The following is an 18886-nucleotide window of genomic DNA, read 5'->3' on the forward strand; positions in this document are numbered from 1 at the left end:
AGTGCGCCTTATGGTGGTGAAAATACGGTATTCTACTTTCAAAAAATGACCACCCAGTCGGCGTTCCAATCTCCAAATGGAACTCATTTATCTACAAGCTGCGACCATGAATTGTGGAGGCGTGGGGCGCCCTCCGGGGTGGTGGGTGCTTCAGCCCTTGTCCTTCCTGTTCCGCTGCAGCAGGTTAGATGCATATTGGACTTTGGGAGGGTGGTCCACGGTCGGGCTTGGCAAGGGAGTGATGCCGCTTTGCGGCGGCTCCTTTGACCCTGACATGCCTCTTACTCTGTCGCCCCTCAATTTTAATTGCACAATAGACACTTAGGGCTGTACAGGTGAGTGGCCCACCGTACCTCAACTGCGCCCCAATTTTAATTGCATCGTTAGCTGTCATCCACATACATCCCTATCATGTCTGGTTCGCCTGTCCTTCCCTGGGGTGGCCCGTTGGGGTCGGTTGGTACTGGGGCTTGCGCCAGGGGGATGGCTTTCGGTGCTAGGACTGACCTGGGCCGTGGGTACTTCTGAGCACTTGGGGCCACTGGTGGCTTGCATGCCGCCCTGGTGGCTGCTGGGGGCTGCTGTCTAAGGCAGTGGGGCTTGATCTTGCTCATGGGGACCGTGGGCCTGGGTGACTGGTGGGGGTTGGGGAGCATGTTCCCTTGGGCCGGGTCTGCCGGGGGTGTGGTGCTCTGGCGTTTGTCACTGCCCGTCTTTGGGCTTTACTGGGCTGCTGTTCGTGTCTTTCTGTGGGCTTGTCGGGGGTGGTGCTCCGGTGCGTGGGTGGTGCGCCGTCAGTTCTGTGGGCGGGTGGATGGCCTGGCTTCCGGTGATTGATTTGGTCCGGCGGCTGGTCTGCTGCTGGTCTCCCTTTCTTGGCTCTGGTACTCGGAACCCCCTGCGACTTGGGGGCGCGGCATTCCCTCTCCCGGGATTTGCTGCCCCGCGGGTGTCGGCTGGCGCTGTGCGGTGGGTTGCCTTGCTGCTCGCCCATTTGCCCGCCCGCTCCTTTTCGCCTGCTCCTCTGTCTGCCTTGCTGGTAGCGTTCTGCTGTTGGGATGGGGGGCCTGGGGTTTTCTTGCTCCCTAGTGGTCCGCGGTCTCCGCGGTTTAGGATCTGGGTTGTGGGTCTGGGACCGTAGGGCCCTTTACTTTGCTGCGCTCTGGGTCACCTGTGTGGGATATCTTGCGACAAGGATTCCGTGTGTCGGGTCGTCAACCACAGTGGGTGGGTGTGTGCGTGTGTGTGAGTGTGTGCTTTTATTTAATTTTTTTTAAACTATGTATTTATTTATTTTTTATTATTCCTTTCTTTTTTAATTGGGATACACAGGGGTTTGCACCATGGGGGCTGGTGCTGGGTGTTACATCTCTGCTACCCCGGCCTCCGTCAGGTGGGGGGAGGTGATGCCTTCTTCGTCCCTGGGCGGGGCGGTCCTGTGTCGGGGGTTGGGCATGAGGTGGCCCGGGGCATGCCAGGTTCCGCTCCCTGGGCGTGGGGGTGTTGGCTCCTCCGCCGTGGTCGGACTCCTTTCCGGTTGTGGTGGTGTCTTTTGGCCTGGTGGTGTGTGGCTCCTGGTTCCCGTCTGCCTTTGTGGGGTGTGATCTCTCGCCGGTCTCGGGGGTTGGCTGTCCTGCGGCCTGAGGCCCCTTGCTGGTCTTCCCGGGAGGCAGGGTTTTGTGTGCTGGCTCTTGGGGGGCTGGTCTTGGTTCTGCCCGCCCATGTGGGCCCGGTGGCTTTCTGGTGGTGGGGGCTCGGCCTGGCTGTGTGGGGCGAAGCTTGCTGGGTGGTGGGAGGCAGTCCTTCACCTTTCATGCATTCTCAGTGACAATTGCAAGTTCACACATTGGTGCACATTTATATACATGAAGACATGCACACATACAGAGATACCTGTACACACGTACATAAGCACACTCACAGTACGTACGTACTTCCCGACATTACTCATTGAGTTAACCAGGGCGTTATTATGTTGTTGGTTTTATTATAGTGACGGTGATGTCGGCTATATTATTATAGTTTTTACAATGATGTGCATTACAGTTCTTGTCATTGTGATCACTATCATAGTTCATCATTTCATGACTACTATTATGTGTGACTGTTTCAATGCTGTATTGTCATTGTGATCACTATCACAGTTCATCATTTCATTACTGCTATTATATGTGACTGTTTCAATGCAGTATTATCATTGTGATCACTATCATAGTTCATCATTTCATGACTACTATTATGTGTGACTGTTTCAATGCAGTATTATCATTGTGATCACTATCATAGTTCATCATCTCAAGACTACTATTATGTGTGACTGTTTCAATGCAGTATTGTCATTGTGGTTGTTGATATTATTTTGTCCTTTCCGTCGTGGTCTTTATAGCCATCACAAATATTTGCTGGTGTAGTCCTGTTTGTTTCTGTTGTTTTGTTGTTGTTGTCGCAATTGTTGTTGTTGCTGTTGTCCTTGTCTCCCTCTTTATTGCCCCTTTCTTGTCCCCACACTCCCCCCTCTGTTTTTGTTTCTCTTTTTTTCCTTTTTTCTCTATCCCTTCCTGCTCCGGTCCGGCCTCTCCAAATTTGCATAACAACAAAACATCAAAGTAAAATAAATTCTGTTTAAGATAAGTTATAGGTTATAGATAATAGTTTTAGATAAGTTAAGAAATAAGATAAGATAAGATAAGTTAAGAAATAAGTTTATCTCACACTTCTCCCTGGCACAGCAAATCTGTTGAGCAGGTAAGGGCATTTAGATCAACAATACTATCCACCCTAATGGCTGGACAGGACAAAAAAAAAACAAACAAACAAGTAAAAAAAATAAGAAATCCTGAAGGAAGCAAACACTTTTTCACACCACTGCATATGCCACGTAGATTGCACTTGTTAACTTTATGTTTATGAAAAAAAGTCTACCTTGTCTGCCAGCTTGGTAAAGTTTTGATGTGCATAGCGGACCACATCACCCACTCTGAAGATGGGGCAATACGTGTTGTTGACCCTGTCAAAGTTACATTCCTTGATGTAGTCGTCAGTGATGGTGGGGAGGAAGTTCCCTCTGCACACAACATGCATCATATACCATGAACCATATATCGTATACCATGAGCAATATATCATGTATCATGTACAGTATATCATGTATCATCTACCATTATTTGGCTTTGGCTTAGACTTACTTGGTGTAGTTGAAGGTTGGAAATCGGATGCTGTTTTTGATGAAAATAGTGAAATTTTCCACTTCCATCATTGGTGTGCTAAAGACAGACAGAAAAGCACTGAAGGAGCCAAGTGACTTTGGGCAAGAGGTGAGTTGACCCCGGGGTCCCCAACCACCGGGCCGCGGGAAACTTAATTAAACCAAACCAAACCAATCTTCACTTCCATGTCTTAAGGCTTATGTCCATGTTCTGCAAGTTCTCTAGTTCATCCCCAAATGTTTCTTCCTCCTCAGAAACTATTGACACATCGCGCAAATCTTGACTATAATCACTGTAAACATCCTCTGTCTCATACATCGCCATGTTTGTTTACGCGAGCGATAGTACTCCGATGGCGTCACTTCCATACATGAGACTGAACACCGAGAGTTAGGTCGTCATGGCTGGCTCCATTAACTATACATTTTTTTGCAAATTTACCATTCGCTTTAAAAAATGTAGAACATAATTACAAGCATTATACAGTGTTCCCTCGTTTATCGCAGGGGATAGGTTCCTATAACAGACCGCAATAAGTGAAATCTGGGAAGTAGCCAACTATATTTTTGTTCAATTATTATATACACTCCTGATCAAAATCTTAGGACCAGTTGAAAAATTGTTTGAATTTGCATTTTGCACATTTGGATCTTAGTGAGGTTTTAAGTAGAGCTACAATATGCAAAAACAAGAATGGGGGGGTGAGACAAAAAGCATTTTGAAAAACTCATTGATTGAAAACAACAATTCAACTGAAATAGGCTGTTTATCAGCTGATCAAAAGTTTAAGACCATCGCTCAAAAAATAACAAAAAGCTCTCCAAACCAGAACAAAAAATGTTCTCAGTAGGACTCAGTAATGAGTGGGATTTAAATGAGGGGAACATGCTGGATGCTCCAAAAGAGTGATGTTATTCTCCCTGAAGAGGTCCTTGGTCAAGCCAGCATTGTGAACTGCAGCGTTGTCCTGTTGAAGAACCCAGCTGGTACCACACAGACGAGGGCCCTTGGTCATGAGGGATGCCCGCCGCAACATCTGCATCCGTTTGACGACCCCGCACCACATGAAGCTCCGGTGCTCCACTGAATGAAAAAGCACCCCAGACCATGATGGACCCCCCTCCACTGTGCCAGGTAGAAAACATCTCAGGTGGGATCTCCTTGTCATGCCAGTAACGTTGGAAGCCATCTGGAAAGTCTAAACGGGCAGTTTTGTGGCGTTGAAGGAGACGAGGTCTTTGAATTTGTTTTTTGTTTTTTAAAGCCTTTTCCTGCAGATGGTGTCTGATGGTTATTGCGCTGCAGTCGGCACCAGTATGGACCTTCATGTGGGTGGAAAACCTCCCTGTGTCTTGATGGACAGCCAATGGGATCCTCCGGCTCAGCACAGGTGTGATTTTTTTGGGTCTACCACTTGACTTTTTTGTTCCATAATGCTCAGGATCTTTCCAAAAATGTAGAATGACTGATTTCCTCCTCCCAACCTCAGCAGCCATGGCACGCTGCGAGAGGCCTTGCTTATGCAGCTCCACAATGCCACCACGTTCAAAAAGAGAAAAATGAACATTTTGAGCAGATTTTGGCTTTTATAGCCTGTGGTCTTAAACTTTTGATCAGGTGATAAACAATCTATTTCAGTTTTTTTTTTTTTTTGGTTTAAATTACAAGTTCCAAATGTTTTTTGTCTCACTCCCCCTTCTTGTTTTTGCATATTGTAGCTTTACTTAAAACCTCATTAAGATCCAAATGTGCAAAATACTAATTCGATCAATTTTTCAAATGGTCTTAAGATTTTGATCAAGAGTGATTGTTTTAAGGCCGCAAAGCCCCTAACCATACACTTTTCTCAGACAGGCATTCACATTTGATCACATTTCTCTCTTGTTTAAACACACTCAAAGTTCAAATTTTGTTAGAATTTTAATGATCAACTAATGAGATTGGACACAAGAAATTAAGTGACTGACTGTGGCTTGTCCCGGCGCTGTTAGGCATTTTTGTGTCCTTGTATTCCGCCTCATCATCTTCCATGAACCAAAGATTAATTCACAGTATTCCAGGCGCCCTACAGCCGCATAACTTCCGCCTTCATTCAGCATGTATGATCAACAGGAAACAGTCAGTCCTGCACAAAGGAGATTGATTGACATTGGATGATCAACAGGAAACAGTCAGTCCTGCACAAAGGAGATTGATTGACAATGGTCTACAGCCAATCAGAACGCAGAACACACTGAGCGTGTTCTCCCTTAGCCAATCAGGACTGTTGTGGCTCTATATTTACTGAGAACTGGACAGGCTGGGTGCCTTCAACTCTCACATGAATATACAACACCCTCTACTGGTAATAGTAGTAAATACAATAAGAGACACATGCAACAGAGCACCGATAGATCACTCTAATACACCACAAGGACGCAGAACACAATGCGCGTTCATACGCTGTTAAAAAAAAACATGCAAAATTGCACTTGAAAAAATCCGCAAAAGAGTGAATCTGCGAAAAGTGAACCAAGATGTAGCGAGGGAACACTGTCTAACATCTTTAAGCAAAGCTAATGAATCATGTCAAGGGCCCTTCAAACGAGCCAAAGCCCCACACGAGCAAGTACTCTCTATGGAAAAACTCCCTCTAGGAACGAAACCTCAAACCCAACCCAGGCTCTGTGGGGAGGGATAGAGGGACAAATATAGACCCCAATAGAGGGGTTGAGCCACTGAGGGAGGGCCAAAACACCAGTAATAATCCCATCATGACAGCCATGATGTTCCACCCTTTGCTCCCCTTTGCTGATTGCATGCAGACACATGTAGGCTGTTATGCCACACGTGTTGTTGGTCCTTATTTCTTGTTTTGTACAGTTTCCTTGAGTGCCCAGAAAGGCACATTTTTAATAAAACAAAGTATTAATTATAGCAGCCGACATCTTTTTTCAGTGCACCTTCTTGTCAAACACCAGACACCAGTCATCCTCAACAAACAAAGCCATGAAATACTTTGCTGGACAAAAGTAATTCAGACATGTTGTGGATTGCAACGATTCCTGCATGTGGAGTAGTTGCGTACCTGTCTGTATCTTACCTGTTGATGGTATCAATCTCAGCAGGACACCAGCCTTTAATTTCACATGTATTGACTGTGGTGTTGAAAGCAACGCATCTCCCTGTAAGAATTCCTGATGAGGCAAATGATGAACAGTGGTGCAATTAATTTTCTACATTTTCATGCAAAGAGTTTTATGCAACATAACGATAAATGCTAACGAGCAAATCCTTACCATAACTTCCTGGCTTGTTACCAAGTCGAGTGCAGTTGCTGTCGTCAGTACAAACATACTTCTTCTCACTCTACAACTCACACAAGTCATGAAAGATATCCATGTACATATATCAATAAAAGGTGTCATCCATGTCAGCAAATGACAAAACTGCAGCAGAGCTGAAGGTTCACATGAATCCCAGCTGAACACTTTCCACTTTCTACATCAGTAGAGTCACTCCCTCACCACTAAATTTGCAAAGTTGAATGGTTCCCTGCAAAACACCTGACTGGTATAAAATGCCTCTGCATTGAGATCCTGACCAAACATGTCATGTATGATGAAGAGAGCCATTCACTGGTCACTGCACCAGCTACAAACAGCAGGGAGTACCCCCTCATAGGTGTGTCACGATAACAAATTTTGCTGGTCAATAATCGATATCATCGAACTTTTTGATACCATTTGTTCATTACTTATTGTCACAAGAGGTGTAATTAACATTTGAACCACTAGATGGGACTCAAGTAGCATGTACCTGTGTGAGCCACATTAGCCTGACACAGAAGTTGCCTGTATGTCGTTTAAAATGTATGCCATATAACCATACTGAATGGTTGCCTTTTGCAATGTAGCAAGCAACACTGTCTGTGAGCACGCACGATTTTGCACTGTTTTGTTTATATTCACATTGCGACCAAACACCTGTGCAAGCGTTGACTGTCGGGACGAAGGCTCCGCTGCCCGAGGCACCCCCGTTGGTAGCTTTTTTTCCCCAGCTGAGAAAACTGTCCGCGTCAGTCGTCAGTGTTCATGCGCTCACCTTGTTCATTCTGTTTATAACAAAAATATCCCCACTGGCATTCGCCGCATAAACCATCGCTTCTGTGCTTTTCCTCATGTTAGCATATACTGATATCATGCTTGTACTGATATCATACATGACCGGTGTTCAGTCAGGCCCACCGGGCTACTTTAATTATTTCAGCTGTGAACTATCTGTGTGAAGAAGTCCTTTCAAAGGGTCCCTGACATGATTCATCAACTTTACTTAAATATGTTATATGTTGTTTATCAGGCCGCATCGTGGCCGAGTGGTTAGCATGTTGGCCACACAGTCAGGAGATCGGGAAGATCTCTGCTGCTCTGCTGCCCTCTGGTTGTGTTTTGTTGCAGCGCACCCCTGAGTCTGCAGGAGGAGGTAATTGACAAGCATGCAGACAAACTCAAGTACGCGCTGTATAAGTCAGCCAATGAGATGAGAGCGTAGGCGGTGCCCAGATAATCAGCCAATGAGATGAAAGCGTAGGCGGTGTCCCGATAATGAGCCAATGAGATGAGAGACACAAAGACCTTCCCTCTGAACCTCCTGTTCCATTAACGATTTGCTTAACTTATCATGCTTTATTATGTCTTTTATTGTGTAGTCTTAACCATAGCACATTGCAGCTGTAGAGAGTTGCCCTTGAGAGTTGCAATGCCCCATGTAACTAGGAAACTCCCTAAGGAAAATAAAAAGCGAGGAGACGGACAGTGTATTCAGAGCGGCAGAAGGTTGTATGCTGAGTACATTTCTTCCGTTCTCCTCGCGAGTAAAAGCAGCACTGTTGTCTTCTTTCTCCTGTCTCCTTGTTTTATGAATGTTTTAGGTTGCATGAATCTGACATTTACCTACTGCCTTCTTAAGATGCAGTCAGACTCACGACCAGTGCCAGATTGTTGCCAGCTCTTCGAAAGCTACCTGCTCCTTCCAGCAACTTGTTTCTGCGCCGAGCTACTCTTTGGTCCTTCTTTGACTACTAACTCATGTGCCTCAGTATTCCCTGCCAGGTTATTTCCCCGGCAGTGGTGAGTGTCTTTAGTTCCTCTGCTTTCGTGCTTGATTGTTCAGCAGCAATTTCAGTTAGCCTTTTTTCTCTCTGCCACCTTTTGTGCAGCTTTTTGTGTTGTAGTTTTTTCATGCTTGTGTTAATTCTTAGTTTTTCCCCTAGACTAGGTCCGGGAGTATTTTTGTTGTATTTTGTATTTTTGTATGTTTATATTTTTCTCACTTTTTGGTTTCCTTTTGTTGGAATAAACTTTTGTTACACGGACTGTTTTGTCTCCGTATTTTGGAATCCAAAACCCAGCCCAGCCGAAACGTTACAGAACAATTTGGCCATTCATGGATTCCGTGGAGCTCGAGCACCTCCGGTCTGCCCTGTCCCATCAGGACAACTGGTTGGCAGCCATGAGCAGTCCTTAAAGGAGATAATGGCGGCCCTCGCGGCTCTGTCCTCCAGCGTTAGTTCTATTGATGAAAGACTGGAATGTACGCTATGCACTGGACTAACCGAGGACATCGCCACCTCCACAAACGCGCCTACGGCTAACCCACCGCCAGCACCCGCACAATCTTTTTTCCCTCACCGGGAGCTAAGCATCTCTCACCCGCTACGGTTCTTGGGTGAGTCAGAATCATGTGAGCAGTTTTTACAACAGTGCTCCCTGGTGTTTGATCAGCAACCCAGTACCTATACTTCTGACCAGGCTAAGGTAGATTTTATAATGAGCTTATTAAATAACAAGGCAGCAGCATGGGCGATGGCAGTCAGTAAGGCCAAGCCAGCCGGCCACTCGAACCTCCCTTACATTTTGACGGAGATTCGACCTCCTCTCGCGACCAACTCATTGACCTAGCCATCAGACTGGATAATCGCTTGAGAGAGCGAGACCGAGAGAACGTGAACATGGTCGACCGCGTCGGAGCTTCGAGGACACCCCAGCAAGGTCGGGACCGATACTGGACGACGGAGAGGATGTGACCCTCGAGAGACCTACCCAGGAATCGCGGGCAACACCGTTCGAGGAGCATATGCAGCTGGGAGGTGGACAACTTCACCTCTGCCTGGACTGCGGGGGGTCGGATCACCATATCACCAAGAACCCGGATCGACGAGCTCGCCACCCTCGAACACGAAACAACCACTATCACCGCAGGATCGTTCACCACCGGCTTGTTGTGAGTATGTGAAGGAGGGGCCGGAGCACAGGACACATTCGACTAGCACGCAGAGGCTCCAGCTTTTGGGAAATATTTCGGGAGAAGGCATTAGTGTGCCCATAGTTGCGTTAGTGGCCTCTGGGGCTGATGATTGTTTCTTAGATTCAGATTTTGTAGACAGGAATGGATTTGCTAAGGTTAAGTTACCTGATTCTAAGTATGTCCACTCATTGGACAGAAGGTACTCGCGGTAGTCACATACCAGACAGAGCCTCTATCGCTCCACTTATCAGGTAATCACCACGAGTCCATCAGATTTTATATCATTCCATCCCAGCCAGCACCGGTAGTTTTGGGCTTAACCTAGTTAAAGTTACACAACCCCAGTATTGATTGGAATAACAACCAGGTCATCAGTTGGGGCACTTATTGTTACGAGAGCTGCTTCCGCTTTGCCGTATCTCTGGGGTCAACATCTCAGCCACCAGTTAAAGAAATAGATATTTCAGTGGTTCCTGAGGTTTACCATGACCTACATCTTGTGTTTAGTAAAGATAGAGCATAAAGCCTTCCTCCTCATTGCCCTTATGACTGCGCTATCAAGGTGCTTCCGGATGCACCATTACCCAATGCTAGACTCTAAAATGTTTCTGGTCCGGAGCAGCGGGCATTGAAGAAGTACATTTCATCGACTGGCAGCAGGACTCATCTGCCCTTCTTCCTCACCACCTGCGGCAGGGTTTTTCTTTGTTGATGAGAAAGATGGGTCCTTATGACCCTGCAAAGACTACCGAGGCCTTAGTGAGATTACAGTTAAGAATCCCTTGCTACTGATGGACTTTCTTCCTTATATTCTGCCAAATTTTTTACCAAGCTTGACATAAGAATTGCTTACCATCTGGTTTGCATCAGGTAGGGAGATGAGTGGAAGACGGCTTTCAATACCCCTTTAGTACAATTGGAATATCTCGTGATGCCATTTGGGCTTACCAACGCACCGGCCGCTTTCCAATGTCTTATAAACGATGTTCTTAGGGATATGCTCAATCTATTTTGCTTTGTCTACTTGGATGACATTCTTATATTTTCCAATTCTTTACAGGAGCATGTGCGGCACGTGTTTCAGGTACTCCAGCGTCTTTTGGAAAATCGTCTATTTGTCAAAGCTGAAAAGTGTAAGTTACACTCATCTTCTGTCGCGTTTTTAGGATACATTGTGGAGAAGGACATACTTAGAGCCAATCCCACCAATATCCATGCGGTGGTCGATTGGCCTTCTCCAACATTGAAGTAACAACATGAAGCGCTTGCAGAAGTTTCTGGGTGTTGTGAACTTCTGCAGGAGGTTCATCCGCATTTTCCAAACTTAAATTTCTGCTCACTACTGTGCCGTTGCTTACTCATCCTGATCCATCTTTGCAATTCATTGTAGAAGTCGACGCGTCGGATACAGAAATGGGGCTGCCCTGTCCCAGAGATCCCTGGTCGGGAACTGCTGGCCATCGTTCTTGCGCTGCGGGAGTGAAGACACTGGCTGGAGGGTGCTACCCACTCATTCGTAGTTATTACTGACCACAAGAACCTGGCGTATATCCGTCCGGCCCAGAGGCTCAACTCCCGACAGGCACGTTGGTCATTATTCTTTACACGATTTGTTTTCTCTATTACTTACAGACCTGGATTTTATTGCACCGAGCCCAACGCCTTGTCCAGAGTATTCGGCCCGGCGGAGATAGAGAAGAGCCCTGAGACTATTCTACCTGTAGCCAAGGTACTGGTGTCGCTCCAGTGGGAGGTGGAGAAGAAAGTGACTGAAGCCATAGCTGGCCTAGATGCACCGGAGGGGTGCCCAGAAGGAAGACTATTCGTCCCTGCTCACTTGAGGTCGGAGGTTCTGCAGTGGAGCCACGCGGCTAAGGTGTCTTGTCATCCAGGAGTCCGACGTACCCACTTTCTAGTGACTCAAAGATTCTGGTGGTCGACCATAACTGCCAACGTCAAGGAGTTTGTAGCGGCTTTCTCTGTCTTCGCCAGAAGTAAGTCCTCCCATCGCCCACCGCCGGCTTGCTCCATCCTCTACCTATACCATCCGTGGTCCCACGTGGCTCTGGATTTCATCACGGGACTACCTTCTTCTCACGGTAATACCGTAATTTTGAACATTGTGGACAGATTTTCTAAAATGACTCATTTTGTGGCATTGCCCAAGCTGCCTTCTTCTTTACTGTAGAGACTGCTCGACTATTGGTCAGACACGTTTTTCGCCTGCACAGCATTCTCTCAGACATAGTGTCTGACAGAGGACTCCAATTTTCATCCTGTGTGTGGAAAAGTTTTTGTAGGGTGTTGGGAGCGACAGTAAGCTTGTCGTCCGGGTATCACCCCCAGTCCAACGGACAGACAGAGCGGGCCAACCAGGACCTGGATGTGGCGCTACGGTGTGTCCATCATCGGCATCCCTGTGCGTGGTCTACCAACCTCCCCTGCATCGAATACGCCCACAACTCGCTCATCTGCTCGGCTACAGGTATCTCGCCGTTCAAAGCTGCTTTTGGTTACCAGCCTCCACTCTTTCACTCTAGGGAGTCCGAAGTAGTCATTCCCGCCGTCACTCTGCACCTCCGTTGGGCCCACCGCGTCTGGAGAGACACCCGCGCAGCCTTGTCCCGGACAGCTGAACGCAACAAACAATTAGCGGACCGCCAACGGAGTCTGGCACCCTCCTACCAACCAGGACAGGAAGTATGGCTTTTGTTACATAAACTGTTTCATCTCCGCATTTTGGAATCCAAAACCCGGCCCAGCCGAAACGTTACACTGGGTGGAAATCTCTGTTGGGCATCTCTATGTGGAGTTTGCATGGTCTCCCCGTGCGGGCGTGCATGTTAGGTTAATTGGCGACTCTAAATCTTCCATAGGTATTAATGTGAGCATGAATGATTGTCTGTTTATATGTGCCCAGCGATTGACTGGCGACCTGTCAATCACCCGAAGTCAGCTGTCATAGGCTCTAGCATACCCGCGACCCTAGTGAGGACAAGCGACATAGAAGATGGATGGATGGATGGATGGATATTTATAATTATGTTCTACATTGTTCCACAGTAAATTTGCAAAAATGATATATAATTGATAGAGCCAGCCATGACGAGCTAGTGCTCGCTGTTCAGTCTCATTTCCGGAAGTGTAAACTCAGGTAAACAAACATGGTAGTGTACAAGACAGAGGATGTTTACCGTGATTGTAGCCAAGATTTGAGTGATGTGTCAATAGTTTCTGAGAAGGAAGTAACATTTGAAGTTGAACTAGAGAACTTGCAGAAAATGGACTTAAGCCTTAAGACATGGAGATGAAGAAGAAGAAGAAGGTTGCCTTCAAAACGGTAAGTGTAAGTGGTAAGTGTAAATTATTCTGAAGTTGCCTATCCTTCAAAAAAAGACAAAGTAAGTCATGTCTCATTTACATAATGATAGCGACATGGCTGTAAAGCGTTATACGTGTTATATAAACATCTTTTCACAGCCATATGTTGACGGTGGTGGGCAGGGGGCTATAAAGACTCATTTACCATGTTGCTCTTCGCTATAATCACATTAAACATCCTCCGTCTCATACGCCTTTGTTTGTTTACCTGAGTGACAGTACTTCAATCGCGTCACTTCCGGAAATTAGGCTAATCTGCGAGAGCTAGCTGGCACCATCAACTACTGTATACATGTGATTTTTGGAGAACATCATTCCAAACAACATATGGCGTATTTAAGCAAAGTTGATGAATCATGTCAGGGACCCTTTAAACCCGAGCTGGACGGTCCCACCGCTATGTAAAGTTTGGTGAAAATTGGCAAAATGTTTGCGTACTCCTGCTGAATATCACGCTGACAATAAAGATAAATCTCCAGGTTGACTTGTACATTATGATACAGTACAGGACATACTGTGCACTATTACTTTATATTATGGTATTTCATCACTTGCAATAATGCTAGTGACAGAAGCCTCTGACCTCTGGACAACGCCCTTGGACCTGGTTTTCTGTTGTGATCAGTTTGGTGATGATGCAGAAGACGGAAGCTCCCTGAACAAGCACACGGCCGTCACCATAAATGTCAGTCTTTGTCAATTCATCAGCAGAACATCATACTGTACTGTACCTGTGTTGGCGTGACGTAGTCCGCAACGTCCATGACTTTGTCATTGTAGACTCCGAAACCTTTCACCTTCGTCATTACTGAAGACTCGATTGCTGTGTCCCTCACCTGGTAAGCCTTCTCATAAACAAACACCCACCTGAAATTCAATGTCAGAATAAACAATCTTTGTAATAGCTGTCCTGGTTACACAGTAGTAGGAGCTGATCCTAGCCCAGACTGTGCAGTCTCTCCCCGATCGATGTCGATTGAAGGTGCTGTGTGACGGTTTTGTGAGCTGCAGAAGGCCTTACGGGTGAGGTGGGTGCTGCAAATGACCTGAAGGGAGGAGACAAACTTCTCAGTTGCTCTTTTTATGCGCTGCAGATTCTTGTGGCTCTCTGGCTGTGCTGCTGAGTTTTCTTGGCCGGTGATGCGAGCGTTGTTTTGTTTGTCCACGGGAGGTCCTCTGTGCACGCCCGGGTGTTGCTCGCCGCCCTTGTTGACCTTGTTGGTCAAAGAAACTTCTCGAGTGTCCGTCCACTTGAAGTTTACAAATATTGCCTTGCTTTTCTACACATTCAGACAGAGATTGTTGCCCCTGTCATTTTTCTCCTCATTGTCCCTAAAGTTTGGACCTGTGTTGGTGCGCAGTCATGGAAATTCTGACATATAAAGTCACAATTATGAGATAAAAAGTTGAAATTTTGAGATGAAAATCCTTTTTTCTTCACATTATTAGAGCCCTCTAGACATGAAATAACACCCCTATAGTCACCTTGATATCTTATTACCTAGTATTGAAGACATAATAAGAGAAACTAAGACATATTAAACATAGAAAATGTGTTTACAACCTTTTAAATACGCTTTTTAACATTATTAGAGCCCTCTAGACTTGAAATAACACCCCTAGAGTCACGTTGACACTCCTATAACCCAATATAGTAGACATAATAAGAGAAAATAACACAAAAAAGACATAGTAAAAACCTGTTTACAATCGTCTAAAAACAGTTAACATTATTAGAGCACTCTCAACATGAAATAACACCTCTATAGTCACCTTTCCACTCCTATTACCCAATATAGTAGACATAATAAGAAAAAATAAGACATAGAAAACCTGTTTACAATGTTCTAAACACAGTTTTGAACATTATTTGAGCCTTTTCGATCTGAAATAGCTCCCCTATAGTCACCTTTATACTCCTATTACCTAATATAGTAGACATAATAAAAGAAAATAAAACATATGAAACATGGAAACACTCCTATTATTCATTGTTTACAACACATTGCTCAACTCTTATGCTGAAGGGACTTTGGTTGGCCGCTAGCTAGCAAGCTAGTGAGTTAGCGAGCTGACAAGCTAGCGAGCTAACCAAAATGTATTGCTTCTCAACATAAGAAGCCAAAAACGTACCACTTCCACACGGAACGGGAGGAGAACTTATTTCACGCAATCATGTGAAACATGCCATGGCTGACTTCATGGCTTCATGCAGTGTTAAGGTAATGTCACGTAAGCTAATGTACCATCAATCGTTTGTGTCATTACTGCCCTCTAGTGGCCAGAATACCACATATCATTGTATTCCAATATGTTTTGACTGCTAACAGACCATAGTCTACCACCAAACAGCCATCGAATCGCACTATTGTATGATTTATTTCTAATATAGTCATCTATATATTTAATATATGTACAATCTAATATAAAACAAATGTAAAAAATTATAGATTTTTAAAAAACTAATATAAAATAATGTCTAATCTAACTGTTGTTTGACTATTATGATGAGCAATTGGTAACAGTAAGTTGCAGCCTCATGATTTTGTAGTAGAAATTTGTGTTGTTACTCACCCAATGAAATACGTGAAGATGAGGAGTTGCACAACTCGGTTGATGATGCCGATGGTCCAGCTCTTCACCACCACTGACTTTGTGGTTTCATACGAAAAGAAGTCAGCGATGCACGACCACATCTTTCATATCATGCCACTTCTTCTCCAAACTAAACAAACACGAAATCAGACGCCATTCAATTCAATTACACGTTCAAATGTCATATCAAAATAAAATCCAATATTCAACCTAACATGAGCAATATAAAAAGGAATACCAGCTATACTGTAGGTCCCAAAACGACAAAATTGTTATTTTTCTTTCAGCCAACGTTTGATAATAGCAAAGTCCAAATAAAAATCACAAAGTCAAATGCTAATAAATGGAAAAACATTAACAATTAAAGAAAACACTTCTTCCTCTCTCCGTCACACCGTCCTCCTCCAGGCTCTTAATCCGCCCTTCAATCACTACGCTTTTATAGGACACACACACACACACACACACACACACACACACACACACACATACACACACAAACACATTTTCTTCCCTCTGTTCATTGACTTGTTTTAGCGAAGACGTCCCAACCACCCAGCCATGATAAAATATAGGCGCCAGCTTCCACCACTCAAAGGGAAAAAATATCCCAATGGTAAATCAGAATTATGGGAGAAAAACACAATATCATGAGAGAAAAAGTAATAATTATGAGATGAAAATACAATTTATGTGATAAAAAGTCATAAATATGAGTTAATGACAGAATTATGAGATAAAATGTTGAAATTGCGAGATAAAAAGTAATAATTACTGCATGAGCCAATAAAGTCATAATTATGAGGTTAAATAATATAAATTACGAAAAAAAGTGATAATTATGAGATGAAAGCATAATTATCAAGTTTAAAAGTTGAAACTATGAGATAAAAAGTCATAATTATGAGATTAAAAAATATAAATTAAAAGATAAAACTTCATAATTATGAGATAAATTCGGAATTATGAAATAAAAAGTTGGTACCATGAGATAAAAAGTCATAATTACTGTATGAGAGAATAAGTCATAACTATGAGATTAAAAAATATATATAAATTGCGACAAAAACATTTTCTTAATACTGAAATAAAGACAGAATTATGAGATAAAAATTGAAATTATGAAATTATGAAATTATGATAAAAAGTTATAATTATGACATAAAACACAAATCTGTGTAGCACGTAATACTGCAATACTACAATACTATCTGCCGTAATGCCTGGACAGGATGCACACAAAAAAAAGAAGGTTATGTTATGTCTACTATATTGCGTAATGGTATTGTAAAGGTGACTATAGGGGTGTTATGTCTTGGCTTGAGGGCTCTATTAATGTTCAAAAGCATATTTAAAATGCTGAAAGCGGGTCTTTTATTTCTTATACAGTATGTCTTATTTTCTCATTATTTCTACAATATTAGGTAATAGGAGTGCAAAGGTGACTATAGGGGTGTTATTTCATGTCTACGGGCCTCTAATAATGTTAAAAAGTGTATTTAGAAAGTCGTAAACTAGATTTCTAAGTGTATGTCTATTATATTGGGTAATAGGAGTGCAAAGGTGACTATAGGGGTGTTATTTCATGTCTAGAGGGCTCTACTAATGTTCAAAAGCATATTTAGAAGGCTGCAAACGGGTCTTTTATGTCTTATATGTCTTATTTTCTCTCAGCATGTCTCCTATATTGGGTAATAGGAGTGTAAAGGTGACTAAAGGGGTGTTATTTCATGTCGAGAATACTCTAATAATGTGAACTATATTTACAAGGTGGTGAAAGTGTTTTCTAAGTCTTATTTTCTCTTATTATGTCTACTATATTGGGTAATAGGAGTGTAAAGGTGACTATAGGGGTGTCATGTCATGTCTACAGGGATCTAATAATGTTAAAAGATGTATTTGGAAGGTGGTAAACAGGTTGTTTTTTTGCTCTAACTACCAAAATATTCCATTTATGAGTAAGGAGCCCTACTTTGTGTAAAGTGACTTAAGGAGGGTGGGGTCTGGAACCATTCAAGAGCCATAAAGGAGGGGTTATTGTATTGCACTAATTCCAACTAAAGGCATTTGCTGCGTGCAAGAAGTTACGATTCAGCCGCAGTGAAGCAAGAAAGTGAGCAAAGTAGAGGTGTGTCTCCATCTTCACATCTTCCCCAATCAGTCATTTGAGCTGATGAAATGTAGGAGAAAATGGAAGTCATTTACCGACATTAGTATCACATCAAGAAGAAAGATGAGTAGCTGCGTTCGCGGGCCTCTCAAGCTGCCTCATAACTCCCATCCAGTGTCTGGTGTCATAATGTCATCATGTACAAATACATTCTGGAGGCCATGTTCACCAGGAAGAAACTCTGAGTGCCTCCAAAACTCATCACTTTCATTTCATCTCAAAGCAGGGGAGTCCAAACCCTTGCTCCTCCCCACCCCCATTTTTGCTGTTTTTTAGATTTTACTTCCTATAATTATGTCTTTATTGCCATAGTATTATAACTTTTTTCCCAGACTGACATTCCAAAAATCACATCTTTATTTTGTTTTGTTTCTCATCATATTAGGACTTGTAATATTTTGTTTTATTTCAACTTCATGCTACTAAACTGTCATAATTTTTCATCACAAAATATTTGTCTATTTGCATAAAATGTATTTAATTGATTCATTATTTATTCCTTTCTCATAATATTCTGATTCTTAAAAAAAAAAAAAAGACTTCTTGAATACTTCAACTCTATGCTACCTTTCCACTTTTGCTCTTGTTTTTGTTAGGGAACGGCACCGCCGTGAACCGGACTCCAATGCAGAGAACAAGCAATTCGTAACAAAAGTTTATTATAACAAAAGGTGTCCAAGCAATGGCAAAAACAGACAACAAAAACTACAAAGTACAACTGAAAACACCTGGATCTAATCACAACTAAGGGTGCTGCAGAAAATACTAGCAGAGAGGAAAAAATGTACAAAACACAAAAAGCTGCACAAAAAGGATGGCAGAGGAAAACTAACTCAAAACGCTGCTGACAAATCAAGCAGGAACGGGCATAAGAAAAACTCGCTGCAGGGAACAACACAACTGCAGGAGGGAAAAAAAGCATACAAGGCAAGGTAGACCAGAGAGTAGCAATACGGGGAACTAGGTGCTGGAAAGAGCAAGTTGCTGGCGCAGGCTTGGCAACAATCTGACACTAGCTTGGAGTCTGGCTGCAGCTTATGAAGGCAGCTCCAAATTGTCCGAAGGTGTGCCTAATCAATCCCACCTGCAACCTCAGAGGTGTGCTGTAACGAGAGACAACCAGAGGGAAGCAGACCAGCACACAGAACATGACAGTTTTATTGGACCGCGGCACATTTTAAAAATATAATTTAAATTTAATTTAATTTGTTAAATTAAATTAGCTAAATAAAATTGTAAAAAAAAAAAA

At 43.6% G+C, this 18886-nt stretch overlaps 1 protein-coding gene across 1 annotated transcript in view; it reads right to left on the minus strand.

Moving 5' to 3' along the window:
* p2rx3b (purinergic receptor P2X, ligand-gated ion channel, 3b) overlaps positions 1-15830 on the minus strand; it is a 34484-nt gene extending 18654 nt beyond the window's left edge. Inside the window, exons 1-8 of the mRNA XM_054776660.1 lie at positions 15706-15830; positions 15447-15597; positions 13604-13739; positions 13456-13527; positions 6485-6554; positions 6289-6382; positions 3186-3263; positions 2923-3064 (exon numbers count right to left, since the gene is read on the minus strand). Of these exons, the coding sequence (XP_054632635.1) occupies positions 2923-3064; positions 3186-3263; positions 6289-6382; positions 6485-6554; positions 13456-13527; positions 13604-13739; positions 15447-15568 (714 nt within the window). The 5' untranslated portion in view covers positions 15569-15597; positions 15706-15830. The remainder of the gene's footprint in view (positions 1-2922; positions 3065-3185; positions 3264-6288; positions 6383-6484; positions 6555-13455; positions 13528-13603; positions 13740-15446; positions 15598-15705) is intronic.
* Between the last annotated feature and the right edge of the window lie 3056 nt (positions 15831-18886).

Source organism: Dunckerocampus dactyliophorus, chromosome 5, assembly GCF_027744805.1.
Source record: "Dunckerocampus dactyliophorus isolate RoL2022-P2 chromosome 5, RoL_Ddac_1.1, whole genome shotgun sequence".
Classification (NCBI taxonomy): domain Eukaryota; kingdom Metazoa; phylum Chordata; class Actinopteri; order Syngnathiformes; family Syngnathidae; genus Dunckerocampus; species Dunckerocampus dactyliophorus.